At 42.2% G+C, this 20,154-nt stretch overlaps 1 protein-coding gene across 1 annotated transcript; it reads right to left on the reverse strand.

The window, feature by feature from the left end:
* Nucleotides 1–9,369: 9,369 nt before the first annotated feature.
* Nucleotides 9,370–14,723, reverse strand: MPV17L (MPV17 mitochondrial inner membrane protein like). The gene is made up of 4 exons (XM_065411628.1): nucleotides 14,411–14,723; nucleotides 11,060–11,130; nucleotides 9,719–9,748; nucleotides 9,370–9,549 (listed from the first exon to the last, which is right to left on the reverse strand). The coding sequence occupies exons 1-4, from the start codon at nucleotides 14,721–14,723 to the stop codon at nucleotides 9,370–9,372; spliced, it is 594 nt and encodes a 197-aa protein (XP_065267700.1).
* Nucleotides 14,724–20,154: the final 5,431 nt, after the last annotated feature.

Consider the following 20,154-nt stretch of genomic DNA (forward strand, 5'->3'; position numbering starts at 1 on the left):
AAGTGTGAAAAATCGGGACAGGGGATGAGGGGTAATAGGAGCCTATATAAGACAAAGCCCCAAATATCGGGACTGTCCCTATAAAATCAGGACATCTGGTCACCCTATTACTTGGGGGAGTCACGAGCTGTCAGCCTCCACTCCCAAACCCCACTTCATCTCCAGCATTCATAATAGTGTTAAATATTTTTTAAAAGTGTTTTTAATTTATAAGAGGGGGGACAAACTCCGAGGTTTGCTGTGTGAAAGGGGTCACCAATACAAAAGTTTGAGAACCACTGCTCTAGCAGATCCTTATGCAAGATCAGGGTCAGGGCTAGTAGATTAATGTGTATCATGTATCAGTATTGAGTCCTGTGGCACCTTATAGACTAACAGACATATAGGAGCATGAGCTTTCGTGGGTGAATACCCACTTCTTCGGATGCAAGCAAGAGTCCTGTGGCACCTTATAGACTAACAGACGTATAGGAGCTCATGCTCCTATACGTCTGTTAGTCTATAAGGTGCCAAAGGACTCTGCTGCTTTTACAGATCGAAACTAACACAGCTACCCCTTTGATATATGTATCAGTATTGATATTACTTCCTCATTATGAATCTTTCCCATACCATGAATAGTTACTGCCTTATTTATGTATTTACATGGCTTTTCCTATCATTAATCATTCCTGTAAATGTATTTTAGGCTAAAATAACTTCATATATAATTCAGACTAATTGTAGGTAAATAACTGGAGTGTTACTCCTTTCCCACTGCTGCTTTACATTTCTGCCAGGATTGGAAAAGTACTCTGTAGTTTAAAGGCAGTACGGCAAGGCATTCTAAGGAGCATATTAAAGGGAGATATGAAGTTCCTTGAATTTAAGATGCGGATCAGCGCATGTGTGCATTCATGCTGAGTTATATGTCATCTTATTCTGATTTCTTGATTTTTGATTAATGCTTGGAATGTGAACTATTAAATGGGTACACCTCTGGGTTTAACATATCACTGACTACCTGTTTAATCAAGAATGAATGAAACAACTGAGCATTTAATTAGTAATTCTTTATTATTTCCATTTACTTGTATTTAAAGTACAGTTTCTGTTGAAAAATGACAAGAGACATTACCAAAAAAATGCCAAGCAAAAAATGACATGACTGGCAAAATTTAGTGGACATTTTCTTCATTTAATACTGCACCATGTTGTGTTCCCAAAGTTGTTTTTCTGGGGGGGAAATCTGCAAATTTGCCACCTCGCATATGAATTTGTCCCACAGTCTTTCTGACTTGTAACTGAATCTGTGTGAAGCCAGGCCACATAAGGTCTCATTTTGTTATCACTAACCTAGGGCTCAGTCCTTCAAGGGGCTGAACTCTCTGGTCCCAATCCAGCAAAGCCCTTAGGCATGCATTCAGCTTTAAGCACGAGTAGTCCATTATCACATGCTTAAAATTAAACAAGTGCTTAAAGGCTTTCCCGGATCAGGGCTACAGCACTCAGATTCTTGCAGGATTGAGCCCCTAATACACAGACCAGGTTGACCAAGCCTCATAAACCTTTGCGTCTGAACTGGGTTTTAAGAGAAGCTGAGCTGATTTATGGTTTTGGATGGAAACCATCAAAATATGGTGGGTTATGCTGAGTTTTTGTTTAAGTGGAGTGGTTTGTTTGAAGGCAGGGGTTTGGTGTCTGTGTCTATACAAAGTCTGATTGCAAAGGTTGCAGAGAGATCAATAATAGAGACCACACCAGCGTTTTAAAAAAAATCTATTTACTCAGATTCCATTGTGTGTGAAAGGTCAGATTACAGAATACAAAATACAGGAGCCCTAGAAGTACAAACTGGTATTCCATATACATGGGCATATGCAGGTCCAGGCAGATAGAACAGAAACAGTTTGAGTAGACCAGTTGAGGCGTAATGACCAAGTTTCACCTGGCAGTACTTTGGACCACAACAAAAGATATCTGACTTTTTATTTTTCGTAGTAAACTCGTGCTACATTCACACTTTGCTCTTTGATTGTAAATTTTACAGCAGTACACTAAAAACCATCATATTATCTGTACTTTTCTTTGACTTGTAAAAGTTGGATATATTACAAATAGTACTGGTAATAAAGTCCTCAGTATAATATTCACATTTTTCCATCTTTGGACCAATTTCAGCACCTTGTCATGTAGGTGAGCCATTATCTTGCAGCAGAGTTTTTACATGGGTGTTGGGTGGTAATAGATATACAGAAAAACAGATTCCTGAATTACACAAAGATACAGGGTCTAGGATATGATAGGTTGCATACTAACAGAAGTGTACAATAGTGTATTGAATTTTAATAGACAGATACATCTGTTAAAATAAAAAGTCATATAAAACATGCCAACATAGTATCACTTTGCCATCTCACTTAGGGCCTGAGTTTACCTGCATTGGCATTAGAAAGTCCAAAAATTAAAGGTAATTGCATGTGGACATCCATTTCCCCTGCACAAGGGCTCTTACATGAGAGCTCAAAAACGTTCACAGGCCCGGAGGCATAGAAGAAAGATGTGTTATTTTGTTGCTGGTCCACAAGAAATAAAACTACAAGGACAACAAAAAACCCAATTCAGTATAAGAGCGATTTTACACATGCAATACCATAGGTATGCCTGTCCCTTCCACTTAGCATTCTCTTATCTCCTTCACCTTGAAATGGCAGCTATAATCTTCCAATCTCTTGCTTCAGTCTGATGGTCAAATCGTGCCATTTATTCACTGGGCAGAGTAGCGGATAATGTGGAACTGTACAGCCCCACAGGTCTAAAGGAGATGTAATTCCCTCCCTTAACAGCCTGGTGAATATGGGACTATGCAAGCTACATCATCTGCGAGGACAGTGCAACATGATCTACTAAATGCAGCCAGTCCATTCTCTGGGCCAGCACAGGACCCTACCTCCTACCTGTTCCATTTGGGATGCTTGCACCAAGAGAGACACACAAGGTAGCCCCTGTACTCTTCTAAGCCAGTGGGAGCTGCAGGTGCTCCATGTCTCTCAGGATATTCACAAGTGTCTAAAGGCCAGATTTTAAAAAGTATTTATTTAGGCACCTACAGATGCAGATAGGCACCTAATGGGAATTTCAAAGCGCCTAGACCCCTAACTCCCATTGGGAGTTGTGCAGGACTGAGCTCTCAGTGGGAGTTGGCGCTAGGAGCTTTTGAAAATCCCACTAAGTGCCTATCTGCATCTTTAAGTGCCTAAATACATTTAAAAATTCATCTCCAAGTGACTGAGGAGCCTATGTCCCATTGAATTTTCAGAATCCTACTTACAGAACAAGAGAAATATTGCACTGGAACAGTACAAGTACTTCCACATAACATCAGATGTAATTACTACACTCTACTAGTCTCTCATCACTATGTATTGTGACCGTTATCAATTGAGCATGTAATTAACGTAAAGTCCTTCAATCAATGTCACTGGCCTACTATAGCAGCTCAGTACAACTAATAATCTTGTTGTGCTTTGGATGTGAAAATAAAAGTATGTGATGCATGAAATGGAAGCAGCTGAGCATATTTTATTAGATACGTAAATGTGGTGCTTATTTCAAAGAGTGAGATATCAAACCCCATCATTACCAAGACTATATCAAGGGCCTGAGCATGCAATCCTAATACAGACAAACCACACATATTGAATTATATGGCAGTTTTGCCTGAGCTATGGCTGTAGGATTGGGCTGTTAAAGTAATGGTGCGATGAGAACACCACAAGCAGTAGAGGAATGCCAGAAAGGTAGATTCCTCAATCTCAGCCACTCAACGAGGGTGAGAGAAAGACTGAAGATGTTACATAAGCCATGCACTAGTGGAAAACGTGAAAGTAAGGGGGAGAAAGCTCCACCTAAAAAGCCTGTGGCATCACTAACACAGGTGCAGTGGGGGGAAAGCTGGTCTTCTGATAAAAGCTCAGGAATAGGAGTCAGGGAATGAGTGTCCTCTACCATACGCTCACTGTATGACCATGGGGAAATCATTTGTGCCTCAGTTTCCCCAGCCATCAACTAGTCAGAAAAGGGCATTAGGAGGGTTAACTAATTAAGGGCAAAAGCTGCCATCTCTCCACAGGCGGAAGAGTCTCAGATGCTGTTGAACCCTGTAGCTGTGCTGTGTGTACAAGTTTTGGAAGTTCATGTGGGTTGGAAACTGTGTGTGTCATATCCCTGTTCAACGTAGACTGGCTGTGTTTCTGTGCTCAGCTTCTTGGGTACAGGATCGCTGGGTCACTGACCAAATCCTTCCCCTGCCTCCACACACATCTGGAGTGGGCTGCAAGAGCTGCGGAGACTTCTCTGTTCCTGAGACTGGGAAGTGGGCCTCGGGGCAGGTTCTCTGGGAGAGGATTACTTATCTCTGCTCCCTCAAAGATCATCAGTCCCCAGCCCAGTTACTCTGGGTGGGTGCTAAGAAGAGGATTTCCCCCCTGAACATTCGTAAAAGGCTTTGAGCAGCTCAGATGAAAAATGCTGTAGAAATAAATGCAAAGAATTATTATATGGAAGTTCCAATGTAATTATGTCGCTAACACTGTTCCAATTCTCACATTTGTCATTCTAGCTTCATGATATTTCCACACATTATACACTGTAGGTAAATCTGGCTTTTTCCTTAGACACTGGTGCTACACTGTAATCACTTCATTTTACAAACACTTACTACAGTGGGGCCCTCTTATATTGAAACTATTTCTCACTTCATTCTGAGTAGAGGTTCACTAGAACCAGAACTGGAATTTGCACATTACAATGGGAGGTCATTTTGGTCTTCCATTGTGCTTCCCTAGAAAGGTGTTTTCACTATATGTGAGTTCACTAAAAAAAGACTCCAGTGTATTTGATACAGCCTCTCATACTGATCTCTTGTACATTGTTGACCCATTTTCAGTATGGAGAAATGCAATAAGTTTTCTCTCTTGGTTTTTGTCTTCATTTGAGACTCTTGATTTCTCTCACCATAAGTCAAGTAAGTTATACATTTTTAACACTGAGGGTAATTAACCATTGAAACAATTTACTAAGGGTCATGGTGGATTCTCCATCACAGGCAATTTTTATATCAAGATTGAATGTTTTCTAAAAGATATGCTCTAAAAGTGGTTCTCAACCTTTTTTCATTTGCGGACCCCTAAAAATTTTTGAACGGCGGTGCGGACCTTTTGGAAATCTATTGTCTGTATATATAATTGAATTCTGTTCAGTCAGTTTTCAGTCTTAGTCTTTCACTGACCCCTTAGACATGGTCTGCGGACCACAGGTTGAGAACCACTACTCTAGGAATTATTTTGGGGAAGTTCTCATGTTATACAGGAGGGCAGACTAAATGATCACAGTGGTCCCTTTTTTTTTTTTTTTTTTTTTTAATTTAAATGGAGATATCCCATCTCCTAGAACTGGAAGGGACCTTGAAAGGTCATCGAGTCCAGCCCCCTGCCTTCACTAGCGGGACCAAGTACTGATTTTGCCCCAGATCCCTAAGTGGCCCCCTCAAGGATTGAACTCACAACCCTGGGTTTAGCAGGCCAATGCTCAAACCACTGAGCTATCCCTCCCCCTCCATTCAGGGAAGCACAAAATGTTTCCACTGTATGTTTCCAATGTATTCCTTTATAAATATCAAAATAATATAAAATATCTACTACTTTGAATGGGTTCACAGAAATAAATCTTTTTCTGTCCCTGTCCTAATATAATCCATTGTCTCATTTGCTTTTTTAATCACTGGTATGGATTGAGCAAGCATCTTCATTGAGCTGTTCACAATGACCCATAGATCTTTCTCTTGAGAGATTACAACCAATTCTAAACCCACAGGCATTTGCACAAGTAGTTTAAATTGTTGTCCATTGTACTACATGTTGTTTACTTCAGACTGCCTCAAATCCATTGGACAGCTTCCTCTTCAAGAATTTCACAAATAAATGATTAAATTTAGCAGTCTCTAACACACCACCACTAGCCTTTGCATGTTGATTTTACACATCTATTGAAGCTTTCATTTTATGCCTTTCATTTTATGCCTTGCTTGCTTCTGGAAATATATTAATTACTTATTATTTAATAAAATAATAATCCCAGATTTCTATTTTCTTCTAATCTGAGAGGGAGTAGAGTCCAGTGGCTATAGCATAAGGCTTTGAAGGCAGGAGTTCTGGATTCTGTTCTTGGCTCTGCCCCTGAATTGATGAATGACCCTCAGTATGTCATTAATCTTCTCTGAGACTCAATTTCCCCACCTGTAAAATGGGGTTAATAATCCTTGTGATAAGGACCTTGCAGTAGGAGGTGCCATCTTCTGGGTGTGACATAAAACTAAGGTCTTCACCGCTTGTGGTCCACGAAGATCCCATGGGTTTATACACAAAAACATGGGTTTATATACAAACCATTAAAGATAGCCATGGCCAAATAATGACTTTTACTGTTTACTGATTCTCTGCAAAAATACAACCATTTTCCAAGTAAAATTAAAATGGATGTTTCCCACCCTAATATATGTATATTCCTTGTACCCCTTTTCCCATTGCCATAAAGCGACCATTGGCTATACCAGCAGAGAACGGGAAGGCAGAAGTTTTCTAGGTTGCAAATGTGGCATCAATATTATTATTAATATGCTGTACATACTTAGATGGTGCCCATCAGCATGGTACATATTTGAGCCAAGCAGCTTCTCATGCACCATACTGTGAAACCTAAGGTTCTAGACAATGTCAGTGGCTGCTGCTTTCCAGGGCAGGAAAAACTCAGACCTTCTTCTGGGCTTTTTCTAGATACTAACCTGAACTCCTAGCAGAATGTGACTCAGATATCAAAATGATCTAGGGCAGTAATTTTTTTTTTAATTAGTGTAATTGGAAAACAGACTTTCAAATTCTCATTTGGCCAAATTCAGACCCTGTATAAGCTACACAGCTACACTGAATAAAACCGAGTTGCTGTCACATCTGATCAGAATTTGTCTTCTCTACTCATTTGATCTTAGAAACAACCCCATGAAATGGAGGTGTCATGTGAATACATGCCTGATAGCTGATGGCAGAGAGCTCCCTCCGTTTGCTGAGTACCACCTTGACTTCTTATATCTAGCCATACTTTTTTGGTGAATTCTGAGTAGTGTTCAGTTGGCATTAAGTCTATTTCAGCTCCTTTAGGTGGACTCTCTGGGACCACCTATGAAACATGCATCCAAACAGGCATGAGGGCAAACCTGCCCAGCTGCTGATCCACGGTTTGATATTTTAGATGTTCTTGTTGATAAGTACTGTATCACCAATCATTAGCCCTGCATATGTAGGAAAAGTCATATTAGAGTCTCCTAATCTATAAAGTGGTAAGAAATTATAGTATTTCCAAAAAGTAAGGGGCCAGATCTTCAGATGGTGTACACTGACAGAGTTCCAAAAACTTCAAAGGAGCTATGCCAATTTACACCAGCTGAGGATCTGGCCCAAGATAGCCACATTGTTTTGCATCTCCCGCCCCTGAAACACTCCTACTAACTGCCAAAGCTTGTGGTTACAAAGAGGTTTTAGAACAGGAAGAGAGATTAGTTTACTTATGTAGCCCTTAGCAACTTTTCAAGAGAAATGGAGGGAGTAAAAGGATTACTTAGATTCTTAAATTCACTGAAACATGAGAACTACATGCTCCAGTGTGATTTCACAAAAGAGCAAAGGAACAAAGAACTACCTTTCTGTATACTGAAAACAGAAGAAACATAGAGATAAATCCTGAAGTCCTTACCCAGACAAAAATCCTATTTAAGCCAAGTTCCTGAATACCTGGCATCAGAAAAGTATACAGCGCTAATGGACAGCTTGTATAAACATTCAAAGCTTTAAAAATAAAAGAGGGGTGTTCCACTCATTACAAATTTTACTAACAATTATAACTATATATCAATCAATTCATCCACTAACGAATTGCATCTACTTCAAGGGTAGAACATGGCATATTGTTACAGCACACAGCAAAGCAACACTATATCTCAGTCATCATTTTTTCTCCAAGAACTATATTCTTAACAACATTTTCCATTTTGTGCATGCTGACAAGGTAAAGAAACAGGGAACAGAAAATAACTGATGGTGTTGTCTTTCAACTCTGTAGGAGGGATTAGTAATCTGATATCAAACTGAACCTTATTTCTTATTATTTGCAATCCTGATAGCTGTCACATTTATTGGTAAAAGTTCAAAAACGATCACCAATGGAATGCTTTCCACATCTTACCGCAGATCACATAGAGATTGTGTATACTCTTTCTTGAAATCCTTGTCAATTTCCCTAATGTCAGCTCTTATTTTCCCTGCAGTGGCACTCCTCCCAAATTCCCTTCTTCTAAATGAATGCAGTTCATCACTATACATTTAAGGCACATGCAGAAATAAAAATAAAAGCATTACCTGTAATAGAATGATCACAAAAAGCATTAATTTGAGCACATTATTTCTAATTTGCTTTTGAGTGTTATGTATTGTCATACACATTCATCCATACTCCATACACTATGAATCTTACTGAAAAGGAGTATAAATATCCAAATATAATGTTGATTTTAAAAGTACTAACCAGAATAAATAAAGCCATCTTTTAATTGCTTCATTATCTTGAGGATATTAAATACACACACAGCAACAACAATTCAACAGCTACATCAGTCTTGCAAAATTCATTAATTTTTCCTTGTCATTGATCATTGTAGAGGGTGAGCAAATTCCTTTTGTGCTTAGACTGGTAAATTTTGCAAGGCTAAGTTATTTTCTTTGTACAGATTCTCACTGCAGGCTAAGGCAAGAGTTTAAAAATGTTATAATCGGTTCCTATAAAAAAAAGAGTACAATTTTTTCTCAGAATAAATATAAATTCAGAACCATAGGTTGCAATTCAGAGAAAACTCCAGTGAATGCAAAAGGAATCTTGCTCTCATAATAACTAGCAAGTATAAACACTGATGATTTAATGTTCTATCCCCCCCTTTTCTAGCAATCAGAAGTTGCTTGAAAATTAAATTACAGTTAATATTTCTCCCCAATGAGGCTGGCTACCATGTTGTGCAAATGCTCTTGCTGCACTGTGACAAGCAAGTGGCTAGAGTTCCCAGAGGAGACCAGCTGCCAGCATGAAAATAATTAAACAGCAATATACAATGGGCCTCTTTTCTGTGCAAACAGGTGCAAAACCAAAGTATTGCACTGTATATAATGACCACTGAGCCCTGGGATGAAGATTCATTTTAAAACACAGCAATCAGCTGGCAGTGCAATTCATTGCCCTTTATAAGCACAGTTTAACCATTTAAAATAAATACTCCATTAAACAACTTTCTCATTTCTCTGATGGTTCTCCATCTGCATTGACCTTCTCTCTTTGGAACCACAGAAAAGCCGACTTTGCTGTGCCATCACCGCTCTGTTGTGAAAAGCAAATGAAGATAGCCCAGAGAAAGCCACAGAGCCCAGTGTAAGCTGTTCTCAGGTAAACAGGGACCAAAACGAAGTTTGAAAGCTGTGTTGGAAAGAGAGAGAGTTCATTGTTAGGACCTGATCCTGCATTCCTTACACACCCAAAAATTCCATTGACTTCAATGGGAGCATTGGGTGGGCACAATGTAGGATAGGACTGTATGGCTAAGAAAAGGTTATTGAGTTAGCACTGATGTTAACTTGAAACTCACCTGCACAAAAGGCCAGTACAACAGCCCAGTCTGAAATGAAAATGATGGACTAATTACTATTATGTATTTCAGTTACAATGATTTATTTCAAGTATTCCTTTTTATTGACAGTATTTAACAAGGACTAAGAAATACCTCAACAAAGTTAATAAAAAGTGTTCAGTTTCAAATTAGGTGGTTCAAATAAGAGGTAGCAATATTAGAACTGCAAATAACCCCCATCAGCTGCTACCCTAAGAATGTCTAAGAGATTATTCTGCCTCGGTTTATATACAAAAATCTAACAATGCGAACTTCAAAATCATGTGATCCCTGATATGTAAGCACATTTACCAGATGGCTGAACAAATGTTTAAATGAGTGAATGTTTATTTCAGCTGTGAATGAAAAATACCACTGAACTTTATATTTATTTCACACTTGCAACGCTCCTTCTACTTGCTCATATACTGTAAACCCCTTTCTTAGAGCTGAACTGATTAATTAATTTACTCAGAGTAAGCAAGATCAGTAGAAGGACACTGTTAAACCAAATGTTCTTACAAACATATAGTAGGCACTGGTTATAAGAACACCCTCCAGGGTGACAAAAATGCCCTTTTATCCTCATAGTGCAATAGTTCCATGATAAGAAGTGAAATGCTGACTTTGTTGCAATGTTTATCCTGCTAATTTTTTTCTCATGATATATTTTTCTTCCAAAGCCTGAAAAATCTTGAAAGTCCCTGATTTGCTCAGTTTTAGGATTTGTGCTGGCTTTAACCCACACTTGTTAGTGTCACCTATCTACCATTTTGAAAAACATAGAGAAATGAGCTAAAATTGGACATCAGTAGTCTTAAAAGTGTTCTTAAAAGAAGGGAAAACTGTCAGTGAAAAGTACAGGGTGAAACTGATAACTAAAAAAGATGTCTTCGTAACTATTGTTATTAACAGGTGTTCAAGAAAGTGGTGCCAACTGTACATCTAACTATTTATTGGTGGTTATTTCTCAAGATAAATGGTATTACAGCTCTTGAGTATAATTGTCTTTATTACATTGTGGATACTGTAATTGACACGGATTCAGATGCATTTGTAAACACATATGCTGTACAATTTAAGGATGGAATCAGTTTGCCCAACTGGAGATGGTAGCGGTACCTGGTTACCTATAATTCAGTGTTACTGCAGCTTTGCATGGAGCCCCCTGCACAGAATCCCAAAACAAAAGAAGTGAGAGGAAGCAGAATTAAAACACAAACAATGTTGGAAGCTAGCATCCTATTTTGATTTAACTGTAGCATTCAATAACATTAATTGTTTTGCTTAACAGGGAGATTAATCAACTATTTGCCTCACCTTATATGTATTCCAGAATTTCTTTTTACAGTCGGAAAAAATGTTCTCTTTCCCCTGAAGTATACTCATGCCTGCTAGCAAAACATTTAGGACAATCAGAAAGATTGCAAAAAGGTCCAACATTTATTTATTGCATCAAAATTTTCACATTCTGTCACAATGTTACAAGTCTCTTTGAAAGAAAGAAGTTAGAGTGATAATAAAGAGCAAATGTTCTGCATGGCTGCTTTATCCTGCTATATCACATCTCCTGATCTGATTCTCTTAATCTTCAGTGGTGATACCAAAGAGGTGATCCAAACTAAATCTACTATGCTGCATCTACAGTGACAAAAATGAAGTAGATAATTCATCAACAGTAGCAGCAGTAGAAACTATGGTATAGACAGGGCTCAGCATTTTGCTCAGGATTAGTTGACTAAGTGGTCAAAATGCCATTTTTTGCCATCATAAACAGCACGTTTGATTAACTCCAAAGTGTAGATCTGAAGAGTAGAGTTGCTCTAAAATGTACTTGTTTAATATACTGTGGACAGCAGTTTGAAATTTATACACACACTAGCTGATCTACTGCCCATTATGCTCCTAGGAATATACACATGGGAGCTTTGTCATTACACAAAAGGAGCCTGATCCAGAGGAGAGCTGGGCACGTGCAACGATGGTTGGAAGTTAAAAGTTAGACAAATGCAAATATTGGACAATAAAGAGAATCAACCCCTGGAACAAATTACCATGAATAGAGTTTGGGAGTGTTGGATGTCTTTCTAAAAGATGTGCTCTAATCCAACCAGAAGTTATAGCCTGCATTATGCTGGAGGTTAAATTATATGATTATAATGATCCCTTCTGACCTTAAAATCTACGAATCTATGAATATACACATACTGTAGCCAATGGGAGTTGAAGATGGTCAGCACAACTCAGGATTGGCCCACCATAATGGATATTTGCATGCCATGGTGTGCCTGGTAGGTAGCGGTTCACAGTACCCCTCATTGCATCTATCTGTTCACAATGGTGACTAGGCAGATAGCATTTGATGACAGGCAAATTTGTACTAGCTATGGGCGTCTTTCCTCCCTTCATTTCCTTCCAATCATACCCTGAATGATCTGTTTGTCTGACCATAAAATGAGAATCGCATGATACTTACAATGTTAAAAGAGTCTAACCACTTAGGGCTTGTCTACATAGAAAAAAGGCCAAAAATAGCTATTGCTCACTGTGTGTATACTCTTATTCTGCACTAAGAGTGCCTTTGTGCAGTTTAGGTAATCCATTTTAGATTAAGATAATTCAGAATAAGGCTCACTTATTCTGGAATAAGAGCATCCACACATGGAGCTAATCAATAATAGCTAGTCCACTTTAAATTCACATGCCCACCTTATTCTGGATGAACTTTCATGAGTAGACAAGCTCTTAGTTCTTATCCCACACATGGTTTAAATTAAATGATAGTTTCATTTTACACTAGTCTTTTCTATAATGGTTTCTTACATTATTTCTCTTTCTACTCATCTCACTCATTTTTTAAAGTCTTTACATTCACTAGGTTTGTTAAGGTTACATATTATTATCACCATCTCTAACAGCAGTGTTCCACCACTGGTGTATATTCCTAAAACTGGATCTGGCATAGTTCAGTTTCTAACATGTTGTGTAATGCTGATATTTGCTATTAAACAGTAGTTCTGTTTCAGTCGATGTAGAATCGTGAGTAAAGTAACACGGACTGATTTCATTAGATATAGTTTGTATAATCAGTCTGTAAAGTGCTTCAGATCATTTGGGATTAATTAAAGGTGATAGGCCTGAATTACCACTTTTGCACTGGTGTTATTCATTGAAATCATTGACGTAATTCAGGCAAAACACAAGTCATGCTGAAGTGAATCTAGCCCACTATATAAATGTCCACTATGTAGCTGGTATTAATAATTAATTGAATTCATTCTAAAAAATCCCAGAACTGCTTTCCCAACTATGGGTATAATGTGTGAGGTGCTGTGTGCACATCCTGAAAACCAAGACTGGCCAAAAATTTGGCCCTTACTGCTAGCACACTGTGAGACTAGCCTTGTTCTTTAAAAGTTTTGTTTGACAGACTCAAGGTGCAGTAAAGCACATGGAATGCAAATATCCCACCACAGAGACTGAAGAAGCTTGGATGAATCCAAGGACAAAGGTCACATTGGCATATGGTGCAAGGGGCACAACCATTCCTTGCTGCTGGGGCTGGGTAGGGGCTCAACCAACCCCTTCTGGAGAGGACATAGTGATTTGAACCATGGGATGAGGGTGCAGGGGGCACTGACATGGTGTTGAGGTGCAAGAGGGAGCACAATCTCAGGCATGGATAGGGGGTGTTGGGGGCCCATCAGTGGAAAGGGGTGCAGAGGGTCCAGGAAGCTCAACTATAGGGAGAGACTGAAGAGTGTTCAGCAATGGTGGGGGGTTGCAGGCGGCTCGGCCATGGTGAGGCGGCACAGGGAGCTGGACCATGGGGAGGAAGCATGGGGACTGAGCCATGGGGAGGGGGCTCGGAGGGCTCAGCCACGGGGAGGGACACGAGGGACTCAACCTTGGAGGCTCAGCCCCAGGGAGAGGGTGCGGGGGGCTCGGCCCGGGGACAGGATGCAGGGAGCTCGGCCATGGAGAGAGGACTCGGGGGACTGAGCCGTGGGGAGGGGGTGCAGGGAGTTGGACTATAGGGAGGGAACGCGGGGGGCTCAGCCATGGGGAGGGGGTGCGGGGGACTGAGCCATGGAGAGAGGGCGCAGGGAGTTTGGCCATGGGGAGGGGGCGCAGGGAGCTTGGCCATGGGGAGAGAGTGCAGGGGGCTTAGCCATGGGGAAGGGCGCGGGGGACTCGGCCACGGGGAGCGGGTGCGGGGGACTGAGCCATGGGGAGGGGGCGCAGAGAGCTCGGCCATGGAGAGGGGGTTCGGAGGGCTTGGCCCCGGGGAGGGGGCGCAGGAGGCGCTCAGCTATGGGGAGAGGGCGCAGGGAGCTCGGCCATGGGGAGCGGGTGCGGGGGACTGAGCCATGGGGAGGGGGCGCAGGGAGCTCAGCCATGGAGAGCGGGTACGGGGGGCTCGGCCGTGGAGAGGGGGTACGGGGGGCTCGGCCGTGGGGAGGGGGCGCAGGTGGCACTCGGCCGTGGGGAGGGGGCGCAGGGAGCTCGGCCCCGGGGAGGGGGCGCAGGTGGCACTCGGCCGTGGGGAGGGGGTTCGGGGGGCTCGGCCCCGGGGAGGGGGTACGGGGGGCTCGGCCATGGGGAGAGGACTCGGGGGACTGAGCCACAGGAGGGTGCCGGGGCCTCAGGCCTGCTCCCGGCCGCACTCACCCGTGTAGAAGGCCAGGATGGCGACAGGCGCCCCCACCAGCTGGTCGCACAGCACCTTGGCCAGCACCGCGCGGGGCGCGCGGCCGGGCAGCGCCCGCTCCAGCCCCCGCAGCCACACGTAGTTGAAGTTGCCATGGAAGCTGAGGGCCACCAGCGCCACGTGCCGGGTCTGCGCCCAGTCGGGCTCCTGCCCCGGGCGCCGCCGCAGCAGCTGCTGAGCCGCGTCCCCGGCCGAGAAGAGGCTGCCGTAGAGCAGCACGTTGCAGAGCCAGGGGAACCGGCGCACCCCGCTCCGGAGCAACGGCCCGGCCATAGGCTCCCCGGCCTCCCGTGCCGGTGTACGGCTTCCACCCGCCGCCGGGCCAGAGCAGCAGAGCGCACAACGCCGCCTTGTGCTGCCTCTTCCGCCCCGCCTCTTGCCTGCCGGAGCCGCCCAGCCCCGAGCCTCTCGCCCGCTCTCCTCCTGCCAGCCCTGCCCTGCCCCTCTCCTCCCGGTACTGCCCCGCCTTACCCCAGCCCTCTCGTTCCCCAGTCAGACATGCCTCTGTTCTTGCCTTGCCCCTGCCATCCCCTCGCGGACTAGCCCATCCCTCCCTCCACTATACCTGCTCCTGTTACTACCTCCAGCTGCAGGCACTACCCCCGCCCCCTTTCTCAGACCTGCCCCTCCTCCTGTGAAACCTTTGTCTTCTTCTCAGAGAGCCCCCCACATTTCTCCTTCTGGCCCATCGCATCTGCTCCTCGATAGATTCTTCCCCAGTTCATAAACCCAGCAGAAGACTTACTCCCCATTGCTCTCAAACTTCCTGGACCCTGTTAACACAATAACAGCCATATTGGATCAGATCACGTAGTACAGTATCCTCCAGTAGACGCCTCAGAGGATGGAGTAAGACCCCTCTTGTAGATATACGTGGGGGCAGATCATTTCACAGATGTCTCATCCTCACCTCTCATAGTTGAAGATTTTCTTAAGCCTTGAAACACAAGGTTTAATATCCCGTCCAAATATTTTATTGGTATTAAGCTTTATTGTTTTATTAAACTTCTGTCGTCCCAAGTTTTTCCTGAGCAAAAGTCATTTCTATTTGTACAACAGACTCCTATGCACAGTTGTATTGAAACTGTGCACAGAGCTGTGCCCCCACAAAGAATTTTAAATACATATCGTGAATCTAGTGCTGGGGAAAGGTGCTGGATTGACAGCCTAGGGAACTATTTTCAGCAGAGAGGTGGCAGTTCAGGCTCTATGTTCAATCAGTCCTTGACAGCTCTACTAACAGCTCTGGTGGCGAGTTTTGCAATGTGATCACTTGACCAATGAGTAGACTAAGACTCCTAACTCCTTTCACAGAGGCCACATTTCCATTGAAATGAGTATAATTTACTGTTAAATAACTCATATGTGTAGAAAGCAACAAAGAGTCCTGTGGCACCTTATAGACTAACAAATGTATTGGAGTATAAGCTTTCGTGGGTGAATACCCACTTTGTCAGACGAAGTGAGTATTCACCCACGAAAGCTTATGCTCCAATACATTTGTTAGTCTATGGGTACGTCTATACTTACCTCCGGGTCCGGCGGTAAGCAATCGATCTTCTGGGATCGATCCCGGAAGTGCTCGCTGTCGACGTCGGTACTCCTGCTCCGTGAGAGGAGTACGCGGAGTCGACGGGGGAGCCTGCCTGCCGCGTGTGGACCCGCGGTAAGTTCGAACTAAGATAGTTTGACTTCAGCTACGTGAATAACATAGCTGAAGTTGCGTATCTTAGTTCAAAGTGGGGGGTTAGTGTGGACCAGCCCTATAAGATGCCACAGGACTCTTTGTTGCTTTTTACAGATCAAGACTAACACGGCTACCCCTCTGTCATATGTGTAGGAGATTATACCAGCATCTGGTGAAATCATTTCAAAGGAAAATCCAATAAAGATTAGAATACCTATGAAACAGATGCACATTACCTGTGTATTGCTGATGTAGGTTGAGAGCCTGACAAATCTATTGAAAAAGACACCTGTTATCCAGACAAATTATATATCTTTTAGGGTTATAAAGGCTGAAAAAAAAGTGGGGATTGTGTTTGTCCCTTAAAGTTTGGCCCAGTATTTAAATCTGCAATCTCTACAGCCAAAAGACAGACAAGTTCTAGGTGCTGAGATGACATCGGTAGATCCCACCTGCAGACTCTGGGCACTACTGGAATCAGACAAATCTGATTGTCTTTTCTGAGAGAATTGCAGAATTAGTGGGTGAAGGAGGAGATAGTACATCCACATGCCATATATTTGGATATTATTAATACATTTTAGACTGTATCAGAAACATTCCTAGAAAAAATAATTCAAATAGGCTTGGGAAGGTTTTTAGGCCAAAATCTGGCTAAAAATGCCATAAAGAAAGAAGAATGACAGACAGCAATGTATTGCATTTAGGGTAAGTATATTGTGTAGGCAACAGGGATCCCAATTAGGTATGGTCTTATTTAAGATCTTAATTATATGGAAGTAGGAATTAATAGCATACTATTGATGATATTTGTAGATTATTCTAATTTGAGATGAATAATATAAAAGAATCTAGAGCAGTGGTTCTCAACCTCTTTACCACTGTGGGTCGCATATGCAGCTCTCTATGTATTATGTGGACAGCATCCACACAATATATATATACTACCTGTATGTCCCTGAGGATGTCACATGGGCAGTAGCTGTGTGCTGATTGGGTTGAGAATCACTAGAGAGATTAGACACCTGCACAGAACATAACATGAAGTTTAACTGGGAAAAATATAAGCAAACACACCTGGGGAAAAACAGAGACTTTTATGCTGCCTGCATAATAAAACTCATAACTTCATAGAATGTGTGAATCATGGGAGATCATTATGCTACTAATCCCAGTCTCTTCTGCCCTAGACTCAGCACCTTTGAAAATTTACCCATTTAATTCCTTCATGTTCTCTGTCTGTAAAAAGGGAATAATATATTTCCTTTCTCCACACTTTGTCTGTCTTGTCAATTTAGATTGTAAACTCTTTGGAACAGGGACTTTCTCTTACTATGTGTTTATACAGAGTCTAGCATAGTAACCCCCTTATGATAGATAAATAAATACAAATAAATACAAAATTGTAACAAATAATAATGTAATGCACAATCTGCACTGGCTTTAATTCTATTTGGGGGGAAATTGTTTATATTCCAGAATCAACAGTTAACATGCAAACATTGGGCCCAATCTTTCTCCAAGTGTAGTAAATGGCAAATCTAGAACGGGATCAGGCCAGTTATTTTGAGTGTTGTGCTGACATCCTTTGGTAATCTCAGTGCACTTGAAAATGAAGATATCTTGATCTGCGGTAGTTTCAGGGACCAGTGTAGCACACAGATGTAGGAGGCACTGAGAAATTTGCTAGGACAACCAAGGTTTTTTTAAAGGCTAATGACAAAACATTATTTTATAAAATACAGTTTGTTTCCCAAAATCCATAATAATAATAATACTGCTAGGGTTTCTCTTCTGAAAAGGAGGTTGTCTTGTTTTGGTCTTTCGACAATATTATGAGCACCCTCAACAACATTCTCTCTCATCCTGGCAGTTGTGGAAGCACTACTCAGGTAGGAGAATGGGGGATAAATTGACTGAAAGAAAGCGGCTAATATGTTATTGTTATATAATTATCATTTATATTTGTATTATCATAGTACCTAGGGGCCCATGTTATGGGCCCATCCACACTGGGGTTCAACAGAGTTAGTTTCTAAACACTGGATAGGCTGCACAGATGGTAACCAACCATATTAGAACCATGTTTTAAAATGTATTCCATTTAGATGGAAATATGTTTATGAAATTACTTTAAACATGGTTCCCACTGTCTGTTTAAAGATTAGTGTAGGTAGGGCTTAAAACAGCTCCTAGTTCTTGCATAATAAAATACATATGCTAGGAAATGAAAATGCTTTGTTGTTCATGATACAGTTACAACCATGTTAATTTCGGCTTCATTGACATTACAGAGAGAGAAAAATCAATGTTGCCAAATTTTAAGAGAGAATAGAATAATAGAGGCACCAATTGTAAAGGAATCCATGTGGGTAGACCCCTAAGGACAGGAAATATCTTCAACTTTCAAAAAGTATGTTGCAAATCTCAGCCCAATTTTGCAAAGATTCATACATGTGATTTTCCCACTGACTTCCATGAGAATATTCAGAGTGTGTAAAATTAAACATATGCCTAAATATTGCAGGATCAGGCCTGATCCTTATAAGAATTGAGTGCCTGGAATATGAGCTCAGGACCAGGGATTGAGGGATCAATCCTGTATTCCTTGCCATCCAAAACTGCCTTTGAAGTCAATGGAAGTTTGGCCTACAAATTACAGAATTGGGCACAAACAACAAATGTTTAAATATAAAACTAAAATCCATTATAAAATTATTCAATGTTGTCCTTTTAAATTACAATAAATGTTCTCTTTCAAAAAATCAGTAGAGCATAGCAATAAAACCTTGACACATTTCTGTACTTAATGACTTTAAAGAAAAGAATTCAAGCTTTTAAATGTTTGATAAAAATCTGCTAGAGACAATGCTTTCAGCCTATAGGATAAATCTCTCTTTTTTATTAAGTTATTATTTTAATTTAAACAATTCTAAATGCTCTAATTTGATCTAGCACTTGACATTGTTCGCTCAAGCTTTGAATGTTATGATTACTTTTGTTAAATGCTGGATTAACTGCTCCAGGGAATCTGACGCATGGACAGCAACAGTGTCACCTTCCCCAGCCAATATGGGGCAAAATATGGACAGGAGGCAACCATCTGCAGGTTGAGAGGGGTAGTTCAGTGTCTTGTTTCCCATTTAATCATAGGTACATAAGACTAGAAGGGATCACCTGGGTCACTGAGCCCACTTCCTTGTTATTGCAGGCGACCCCTATAATCCAGCTCATAAATCTATCAAACTCCATCTTTAAACTAATTAGATTAATCCTGGCATCCTCCGGGAATAGCAACGATGGTGCAGATTAATGCCGACTGCGGCGATGACAGCTTGTGCACTGACAAATTCATTGCACACACACACCTTTCAGTAGCAACCCAGGTTCCGTGCAGGCTCACCCTGGGCTGGGTGCCGTGGCGATACAAATACCTGTCTCCCGACCAGCAGCCGCCCCTCAGTCTTGGAGGGATTCACGAGAATCCCTGCAGCCCTTCGCCCCGTTAGTCGCACTGCCACTACCACCCTCCCTGCTGGGGCTAGATTCGAACCGGCAGCTCCACGGGGCGCTATAGAGCTCTTAGTGGGCTCTGCCTGCCCAGCAGCACCCCCGCTACCAGCCTGTTCCTGGGCACGGTACACTGCAGAAGCGTTGCGCATGCTCAGACATCCTCGCTTCGGTGCCCCTCGCCTCTGGAATGTTCCATTGTCTAAAAAGAGGGGGGAGACAATCAGAAGTGAAGGGGTTACTTTTGGTGTTGAAGACGGAGGTCAGTTCTTCCCGCATTCAGCCTGCTGTCATCGTAGCTTGTTTCCGGGTCCGTTGAAGGCATGTTGTCCGGTCTGCCTGTTGTCCCATCCCTGTATTCCCCCAGATTGGTACATCCCACTTCTGTCACAGACGACTACGGGTGCGTGGAAGGCCCTGTCCCCTCCGTCCCCTCGGCGAGCGCGTTCCCTCCCTTTTCCCTCAGCTGGTCTCGTCAGCGTTGCCAGCGTGGAGCCGGCTGGCCGG

This window comes from Emys orbicularis, chromosome 10 (genome assembly GCF_028017835.1).
Source record: "Emys orbicularis isolate rEmyOrb1 chromosome 10, rEmyOrb1.hap1, whole genome shotgun sequence".
Classification (NCBI taxonomy): Eukaryota; Metazoa; Chordata; order Testudines; family Emydidae; genus Emys; species Emys orbicularis.